At 41.5% G+C, this 10,378-nt stretch overlaps 1 protein-coding gene and 1 long non-coding RNA gene across 5 annotated transcripts in view; one reads left to right on the top strand and one right to left on the bottom strand.

Annotated features, from left to right (window-relative positions):
- Window positions 1-936, top strand: part of LOC139749376 (uncharacterized) — a 34,489-nt gene extending 33,553 nt beyond the window's left edge. For both annotated transcript variants that reach the window (XR_011712955.1, XR_011712954.1), the window contains one exon: window positions 800-936. This is a non-coding gene — a long non-coding RNA (uncharacterized lncRNA). The remainder of the gene's footprint in view (window positions 1-799) is intronic.
- Window positions 1-10,378, bottom strand: part of LOC139749375 (glycine receptor subunit alpha-4-like) — a 149,901-nt gene that overhangs the window by 4,874 nt on the left and 134,649 nt on the right. For all 3 annotated transcript variants that reach the window (XM_071663158.1, XM_071663160.1, XM_071663159.1), the window contains exons 9-10: window positions 2,224-2,292; window positions 865-1,064 (exon numbers count right to left, since the gene is read on the bottom strand). In XM_071663158.1, coding sequence (XP_071519259.1) covers window positions 865-1,064; window positions 2,224-2,292 — 269 coding nt within the window. The remainder of the gene's footprint in view (window positions 1-864; window positions 1,065-2,223; window positions 2,293-10,378) is intronic.

The raw sequence follows: 10,378 nt of genomic DNA, 5'->3' as shown, positions 1-10,378 counted from the left end.
AGGTATCTTGGGCATGAAGGGGTTATGAAATATATCGAATCAACATTTATAAAGTAGAAATGGGTGGTGTCCAGAGCGCAGAGGAGAAAATGTAACTGGTATATGTATCGGGGAGATGGTTTCATATATGTCTGCTAGGGTAGTGTATAAGACTAAGTGGAAAAGTGGCTGCCTAGTGGTTGATTTGGGTCGTTTCACTGTGCAAGTGTTGTGTATGATGGAGAGGAATGTGTTAGTATTGCTCGCTGATGAGTTAAGTAGGGAGTCAAGCTTTCTGTTTCCACCTGGGAATGGATACTGCCTACCCGCCCACCTTCCACTCCGACTAGTGGTAATCTTTAATGGAAACGAACTGGCAATATCATAGAACTCTGACACATACATTACACAAATGGAATCGTGGCTCATTCATAACAAAAAGTATAGATACTCTTTTGACCCGAAATAGACACGAATCCAGAATGCATCCTCAGGTCACTTCTCTCACTTCATCATACTTAAAGATTTAGAGAAAATTTTTCAAGGTAGTGAAATAAAATGCTAAACATTTGTGATATGAAAAAATAATGAAGAAATTATATATAATGCTATTAAGCATTCCTGTTCAAAAATTACTTGTTGGAAAGAGTAGGCCGTTTTGATAACTGTTTCCTTCCTTACACCTCGAAGCTTTGGAACACACTATCCTTCTCACGTCTTACCCATTTAACCTGACACATTCTAAGACAAAATTTCTACTTACCCCAAAATTCGTAAATAAGTTCCTCTGTCTCTTTTTCCCACCCTCTTTCTATTTCAGTTAAGACCCGGCCCATCAAGTTCAATGGAGGCCCTTTCACCTGTAGGAAAGGAACCAAGACTTACAGTGTCGATGATTCCTGGCGCATCTGACGGGCTGGGGATGGGAGTGGTTTTCTGTGTATGGCTGTATGAGGTGGTGTGGGACAACCTGTCAGCCAGGCATGTGCCATTGGATCCCCCTCGAGGACGCAGCTCCACCTGAGGTCGTCGACGCCAAAGGTAGTTGACGAGAGTGAACTCCAGCAGTGCGCAGAACACGAACGCTGTGTAGGAGAGAGAGAGAGAGAGAGAGAGAGAGAGAGAGAGAGAGAGAGAGAGAGAGAGAGAGAGAGAGTTACTCTGTATTCGTGTTAGGATATTGTGGTGTAAATATACGAATATTCATTTTAGCTTTATTACGTTCGTTTACCTTGTACTGCCTGGTCAAATGTTGGTCTATGGGAGATATATACAGACACCAGTTTACACATCTGTACCGGTCCACGGTCCTTGAACACGGACCAGACCATTATAGATACATCTGAACCGTTCCACGGTCCTTGAACACGGACCAGACCATATTACACACATCTGAGCCGTTCCACGGTCCTTGAACGTAGACCAGACCATACTCCACACATCTGTACCGGTCCACGGTCCTTGAACACGGACCAGACCATACTCCACACATCTGAACCGGTCCACGGTCCTTGATCACACGATACACACCCAGTCACATTCCACGAGAAGTATAAATGAACTCAATCGAGGGTTCCTCGAGCGTGGGGTCAGCCCAGCATTTTTCTCCGGATTGTGTAGCCATCAAGGCTTCCTCCACGGCTGTCCAAATATATAGGTTCTAATGCCACAAGGCGGAGGGAGCTCTCGCACCTCAGATCTATCAAGCTTGTGTGTCCAATTTTCAGCACGGTCGTGCCTCACTAACTTAACCTAGTGTTCTCAAGTTATGATAAAAGTTGTTTTCATAAGTTGGGTCGCAGTACACCCCTGGAAAATGTATGTCATCACAGATGATGTGATTTTGGGAGCCACTGAATTAATTCATATTGTATGGATCTTAGTGAGGCTATAAGACATATAATTCAGGCGATTCATGGTATCAACATCTGAACCCAACATGAATGCACACATACACACACACACACACACACACACACACACACATATATATATATATATATATTAGCAAGATCAAAAAAATATACATCCTAGCAATGTGTCTGACCCACACCACAGCACACATACCAGAGCTAAACCAGAACACACACACACACACAACTGAACTATGCCACAATATACTGCACATCATAGTTGGTGTCCAGTATGAGCACATGTACTAAGACAGAGAGTACACACCTAGGATGAGTTACAGTACATTCTCCACTGCCACACCTGTAGTACAAGTGGTAGAGGAAGACGTACCTGTGCAAGCCCCCATCCACACGTCAATAGCCTTCACATACGACACTTGGGGGAGGCCAGCCTGGATGCCTGTACAAAAGAGAAAGTTGAAAGGACTCAGCCAAGATCACACTGACATACTGCACATTTTATCATGGTAATGACACTTTCTTACTCTTGTAGTAGCGTAGTTACCAATGAAATGGACACTTCTGGAAAAAGATATCTAGCAAATATTCGGTGCATTACCGAATATCATTAGGAGGATGGAAAGTTTACGCATAAAGATAACTGAATGTGAACGTGTTGTCATATCCAACCAAAGATGCGTATCTATGACGAAATGTGACGCATCGTGTTATATGAAAACAAAAGCCACATTTCTTGAAGAGACTCGGGGGGGTTTTATTGGTGCAATATTGTTTCTGGCAGTGGCTGGCAGTTCTCCTCGTTGTTTCCCCAGCAATGGCAGCGAGGGAGGCATGTATATAAGCTCAGATGACCTTTGAATATCGAATAACATATGAATCTAAGGCAATGCTTCGCTACCCGGCCCGCTGTGACGTCATGCCTTTCAGATGATGTCGTATGAAGTCAGGCGACATAGAATACCAATGGTCATTTGCAAGTCTGCCATTGCAAAGGTTACTGAAGCTTCTGTGTGTGAACTTTTTTTCCTGTGGCCTATTTCTTTTTTGAGGGGGGAGAGGAGGAATACTCTAGGGATAGATTATGTCCGGATTGCAGAGGAGAAAGCATTACTCACTCATGCCTAGGGGTAGTGCCATTTCAGATGGAGGGTACATCTGTTGAAGTAGATCTTGACTTTGGGTTGTGAGGGGCAGTTGTTTGGTGGTGGTTGGGGAAGGAAGATTCGAAAACGGAGGATGCTAAAGTCATGGAATGTTTCTATATTTACTTTTGCCTTACTTTCATTTCACAGGATCCCCTTTTTTTGAGCTCCAGCAGCGCAACAAGAAACTGGCTGCGCCAACCAGGAAGGACCTTTGGTTAAAGTGTGGGGGCGACTTTGTCTGCTTGACGAGCGAAGATCAGTGAAGAAGTGTGTTTAGGGACTTCATTATGAAAGTTTCATCGTAAGCATGAAAGATCCAGTGATGAGATGAATTGATGTTTGTAGAGTTTTAGAGATAGGTGGTTTCCAAAGAGTGGGAGAGAAAGTGTCACTTGCACATGCCTGGTGAGTGTAGTTTCAAATGGATGTATGTCTGATGGTTAGAATTTAAGAGTAAGGTAAGTCATGATTATGGGTATATGCTTCGAATTGTGACTAAAGGCAAGGTATTAAGTTGAGCAGTGAAAAGAGACAGGTTATTTAGAGTGTAAGTTTGAATGGAGAAACTTGGAGACAGTGGAGTGTTCGAGACATCTAGGAGTGGATGTGGCACCAGTTTGAAACCATCTATCTGAGAATTTATATTCATGCCACATCTTTCCTCTGCACATTAACTCCTTACACCATTTCTTCTTAAACTTAGTTCTTGAAAAATACATCTCCTCATGACCCATATATTCCTAGAAACGAGTTTGGTGACATGGAGATTTGCTTAATAAGATTACTTGATATGCTGTTTTCGGTCATTTGAATTAAAGTTAACATTTGCTTTGGCATCATTGATATATGTGTGTGTGTATATATATATATATATATATATATATATATATATATATATATATATATATATATATATATATTGGAAAAAAAGATATATATTTGAACAAAACTTAATGCTAAACTTAGTGCAACGAGTGGACTTACATACTGCTCACGATTTCATTTCACAACTGCATCACAAGATGAAAGCGCAACACACATATTAGCTGAGCATTTTAGTCTGTTTCTTTCCCTAGTTTTTAGATTCGCCAGGATCGAAAATCTCATTTCATTTACAAATTTGTAAAAGGCTAAAGCAATAGTGGAAATAAAAAGGGCTAATGTTAGTTACGGGCAGAATTTGGAAACATTGATGCACTGCGATGGGAGACTTAGCTATTCCTGTAGTATATGAGTTACATTGTAGCCAATGAGATTATCTCTATTTTGTTCAGTCATTCTGTTAATCTCTCGATGAAGCTTATCGTCTTCGAGAGCAGAAGGATACCTCATCTAAAACATTCTTCCTCCATCTTAGATTTCAAAATTCTCTCTCCCTGAAAATGGCTTCTGACATTGCCATACAAAAACAGCGAGACGTAACCGTATGGTACATAGCTTTGCAGTCAAATGGAGGCTCTCTGTCTGTCTGCCTGTCTGTCTGTCTGTCTGTTCTCTTCCCTTGCGATACGACAGTGCTGGGAACAGAAGGGGAGGGGGGCCAAGTCGACCGATTCCGTCGCCTGTCACGGTAAATCACTGTCCTCTCTCTCTCTCTCTCTCTCTCTCTCTCTCTCTCTCTCTCTCTCTCTCTCTCTCTCTTTTCTCCTCCTCGAACCTTTCAAATTCTGTCAACAGAGAATTGAATCAAACTTCATCCGTCTTTCTTGAATCTTACCAGACTCTAATGTGTGAGTATCTGATACCTTCCTCTATCACAAACAGCCTCAAAAAGGATCCAGTTGGTCTACTGGTGTTTGAATTCCCTTTTACTACTTTGTATTCATCGTCATCTCGTCACGAGAATAGAAATCTGCTAAATAAGGCCGTTTTTTCCTAAGTGATAACGTTGAATCTCATCCTTAAGGTCATCCACCCTCATTAGGTCCATGCCCTGAGGGAGCCACAGCACTTCAGTTTGATACAGTGATTAAGTAAGATTGGGATCCCGTTTTTCACCACAACATTCTTAAAAAAAAAGCTGACTGTTTCCTGAGCTTCTCGTAAAGTAATTAGAGACTTTAATTACATTTTTGATTAGACCAGGAGATCTTTAGAGGTACTCATGGATGTTAAAGTTGGAAATACCCTTGGAGGATCATATTAAGCATACCCTTAGATGTTAAGGTTGAGAATACCCTTGTAGACCAAGGTCAAAAGTACCCTTTGAGACCAAGGCTATACACTGAACCAAACACGTATTTGCAGATGACATTATCATGAACTGACTCGTACACATTTCTCACGACCCCACTCTTCTTAGTGGCTCATATCTGTTGCACTGTCACTTGTGGTTCCTCCTTCTGCAACTCCTCCAGCCTTGCTTGTGTGCTCTAGTCACGCGGGGACGCTGGATTATTTCCAACCCCGCTGTGTCTATTGGTGACGCCAGCCAGCGAATCATGATTCAGTCTTTCCATACGTGCCTCAGAAAACAGAACCCATGCAGAGACTAGAACAGCATATCCAGCTAGACGCCCCGCAACAAGGCATGGCTGGCCCTTTGAGACATCGTCTTATCACTGATAAGAATGCATTCGAATTCACTACCCGAATTCTCGTCAAGAATTACATGCACTTTGTCCACAATACGTTCAAGGAGTTAGGCATTTCCCCAGGAAATGTCTAGGTATTTTTCCTCTCGCTGATAACATGGAACACAGCTAGATTGTCATGCCAGCTGTGTGTTGTGTCATGCAGACTGATCGACTGCTCCACTTCTGATGGGTAAATTTCGACGGTTTACTCTTGATGGATGAAAACAGTGCTATAGGTAAGCTTAAGATGAGACGATTGATAGCTTCATGTCCACGACTTACGTTATCTTAGTTGCCTTAATTACTTAATCTTAGCTTCCTTAATTACATTATCTTGGCCTCCTTAATCAAATTCACAGTTTTCAAGGTTTTTTTCTTCTCTATAGATTACCATTATACCCTCTTGCTTTTACCCAACTAATCTGTAAGTTTCTGATGTGTCCCACTATCAGAAATCAGCCTCGTTCGGACCCTGTTATCTATAACTGCTTTAAGAATTCCTTGGAATATTTGGTTTAGGATTGCTCTTGAGACATATTCAATGATTATATCAGTTCTGGATTATATGTTTGTAAGTGTCTTTTCAATTTTTTGACGATTCCAAAACCATATCGTTAGCAAGAACTTCGCACACACACACACACACACACACACACACACACTGGGGCTTATCATTTGGGCTTTCTTCCACAATGTCAACAAAACGATAGTTCAGAGAAATGTCACTTTACTGCCTCATGCACGACAACGTTCCATTTTCCTCGGTAGTTCAGGCGAGATTATAATATGAACGAAATGTTTACACTATGATCAACATTTTCCGACCAACTACGTTTGTTTCATTTTCAGATGACTCTGTTGATTGAATGTCGAGAAGACCGTTTTCATAGCAAGAAAAGTGAGCCATTCTTTCGTGTGTGTGCTTAGAATTCCGCTTTCTAGCAACAAAAAATACGTCTTTTGAGCGACGAAAATTCTGTTTTCTAGCAACAAAAATGATCTCTATTTTTTGGGGTGTCTCTAAACCTGTTTTCTAGTAATAAAACTTAGCTATCTTTTTTGGGGGGTGTCTAGAATTCCGTTTTCTAGCAACAAAAAATGATCCATCTGTTTTTCCATAGACACTTTTGTGTGATGAAGGAATAGCTTAACCAGTTCTACTGACCAGGTATATACACACTCGTCTACCTTACCCTGTGTTCACTTAAATACGAGTCGTCATTGAACTTATATTAACCTATGGACCTCCGTGGTTTATGACGGTCAGCGTTCCTGACCATTACGCATTCACGGGCCCGCCCGCCTACATAATACAGGGTCATGCGTGGCATAGGTTCGTTGTGCGGCAGTTGGTCCACAGTCATACCCAGTTGTTCAGCGTCTATCCTTTAGAGGTTGGTTGATAAAATGGGTACCTGGCTCAGGCTAGGGTATATATATATATATATATATATATATATATATATATATATATATATATATATATATATATATATATATATGCAAATGACCCAATTATTGATTAATTGATTAATCCAGTAACTAATTGCGACCCATGGTGTGAAAAATGCCATCGACCAACCAGCATCTCGTAACATATCGTCCTCCCAGAGGTGTTACCGGACTCAGCCTGCTCGAGGTTAACCTCGATGCTGAAACGTCACCTCTGGCGAGGCTGTATCCATGGGAGTAGCAGACTCGTCAAACAACTTCTTACTTCAAAGAGACAGATGTGTGGTGATAAAAAGAGTGTGGCTAAAAGGAGCAGAAGATGTGGTGAAGTGGTTTGGACATATGGAGAGGATGAGTGAGGAGAGGTTGATAAAGAGGATACATGTGTCAGAGGTGGAGGGAACAAGAAGAAGCGGGAGATCAAATTGGAAATGGACGGATAGAGTGAAAAAGATTTTTAAGCAATCGGGACCTGAACATGGGTGAAAAGCGTGCTCGGGATAAAGTGAGCTGGAACGATGTGGTATACTGGGGTCGACGTGCTGTCAGTAGACTGAGCCAGGGTATATGAAAAGTCCGTTGTAAAGCATGGAAAGGCTTGTGGGGCCTGGATGTGGATAGGGAGCTGTGGTTTCGGTGCATTACACGTGAGAGCTAGAAAATAGATGTAAGCAATTGCGGCCTTTGTTTTTGTCTGTTCTTGGCGTTACCTCGCTCACGCGGGAAACAGCGATCAACTATGGAACAGGGTGTCAACGGTGTGTAGGGATGGAACATAGAAGTGCAGGCTCAAAAAAGGAGGGTTTTGCCATGATGCCACGGATGAAACTGGGTGTTTGAAGTTCCACCTTAACGAAGACAGATTCACAGGTGATATTATAATACAACAGGGGCATTAGTGAAATCTTCCCCCCCCCCACATTTAATCATGCGATAGACCCATTACTTAGTGTCACCTCTAAGGACACGAGAGACCCATTACTTTCTACATATAATCACGCTCTGAGCCCATTAGTCATGTCGGGGGGGAATAGAAGAGTTTCAGAGAACCGTCTGCCGAGCTTAGAATGACCTAATTTGGCTTGTGTTCCTAGATGATAATGTTGGTGTATTGTGCTGTATGTAGCGATGCTGACCTGTGGGAGGAGCGGGGAAGGATACCTGGCCCTTATGTGTCCTCACATTACCACATATGTAGCTTGGAGTGCAGTATATAGTGAAGGGAGTCAGATAATAGTTGATAGAAATGAATTACATGTTGATATGGTCTACTATAAATTGATTTTCAGTTGTTCTCTCTCAGACTCGGTCATCTGTTCTTGACGCTACTTCGCTCCTGCGGGAAAGGCGAGCGTGAATGAAAAGTCAATATATATATATATATATATATATATATATATATATATATATATATATATATATATATTATCCCTGGGGATAGGGGAGAAAGAATACTTCCCACGTATTCCCTGCGTGTCGTAGAAGGCGACTAAAAGGGGAGGGAGCGGGAGGCTGGAAATCCTCCCCTCTCTTTTTTTTTTTTTCTAAAAGAAGAAACAGAGAAGGGGGCCAGGTGAGGATATTCCCTCAAAGGCCCAGTCCTCATCCTCTGTTCTTAACGCTACCTCGCTAATGCGGGAAATGGCGATTAGTATAAAAAAAAAAATATATATATATATATATATATATATATATATATATATATATATATATATATATATATAAATATATATGAATATATATATATATATATATATATATATATATATATATATATATATATATAGACAAAATGGTAAATATCTATATCAATTTGATAATAAATGTATATGAATTTGGATATGGAAATGTGAAAGGGACTCTTAGGGGCAGTAAGGCACACCATGGTAAGATATTTGTTTGAATAAAATGTATATGAATGTTTATAAGTATTCATGAAGAAAATCTATTATACATGCAACATCTAACCAGGAAAACCGATATTTTCGAAATTTTCAATTTTGCCACGTACTTCGACGCGCAATAAGATCAAATTCATCTCTCGCTATGATGGATACCACACTCTTCTCAACCAATAGAATCAATAAACAGTTGAATAAGATCGCATAAGTCATAACAACCAGGTGGATTTATCTCTATAAAGAAAATCCTATTATAAATGTGCTTGTGGGGATTATATACACTCGCGCGCCCTTTCAGTATCTAAATCTTTTTACACAGCTCTACAGGGGATCATAACTACCATCTTCGCCAGGATAAACATTAAAGTATAATGCGCTCACCACCGTAGTGCTGAAGCCGAGTCTACATTGACATGCTAACAATAGGAGCGAATCAGTGGTTCTCTTAGGTTCTGAATCCACCAGAGTGAAATCTGATTCCCTTTACGTAAGGTCATAAGAGAGATTGTCCTTTGTACAATCCCAGTTATCGTGCCACACATCTAGACTAGTTTGCAAAAATTCTTTCCCTTTTGAAGGCAACCAACCCCGCTTATGTCTTCTGATTCCACGTGAACAGCAGTGAAAACTAGGGCAAGACCATTAACTTAACCGAGCATAAAGGACGATTTCCCAGTCTTAATGTGCATGAAAATCCACCTTCCACCGATCACCACAAACGTGAAAATAAACATTGGCCCGACACCACCACCACCACGACGACACAGTGACCTTTGGCAAGATATGCCACTCACATTGTGAGGTGGCGATGGTGCTCCTATCTCCTGTGCTCTCTCCTACTATCTCCTGTCTCTCTCCTACTATCTCCTGTGTCTCTCCTACTATCTCTTGTGCTCTCTCCTACTATCTCCTGTCTCTCTCCTACTATCTTCCCTAATTTATTCTTTTTTTCCTTCCCACATCTTTAACGTTTTCGCCATCAGAGATGAATGGGTCTGGGACATTATATAAAAATCATTTGCAGATGATAACGGAAGGCTTTGTTTTGCTTCCACCTCATATATATATATATATCTATATATACATGAGGTGGGAGAGGGGGCGAAGGTTCTGGGAGCTCTGAAAAATATGTGGAAAGAGAGATCATTGTCTGGGAAGGGCAGAAGTGGGCATGTTTGAGGGCATATAGTGGTCCCAACACTCTTATATGAATGTGAGGCATGAGTTGTAGATCAGGCATTGCGGAGAAGAGTGGATGTGTTGGCAATGAAATTCTTGAGGAGGGTGGGTGACTTACCTGAGGACTTGGAAGACACCGTCAGGAGGGTGGGTGACTTACCCGAGGACTTGAAGGAGACCGTCAGGAGGGTGGGTGACTTACCCGAGGACTTGGAAGACACCGTCAGGAGGGTGGGTGACTTACCTGAGGACTTGGAAGACACCGTCAGGAT

Source organism: Panulirus ornatus, chromosome 7 (genome assembly GCF_036320965.1).
Source record: "Panulirus ornatus isolate Po-2019 chromosome 7, ASM3632096v1, whole genome shotgun sequence".
In the NCBI taxonomy this organism is placed as follows: domain Eukaryota; kingdom Metazoa; phylum Arthropoda; class Malacostraca; order Decapoda; family Palinuridae; genus Panulirus; species Panulirus ornatus.
This window is presented reverse-complemented; position numbering and strand designations above follow the sequence as displayed.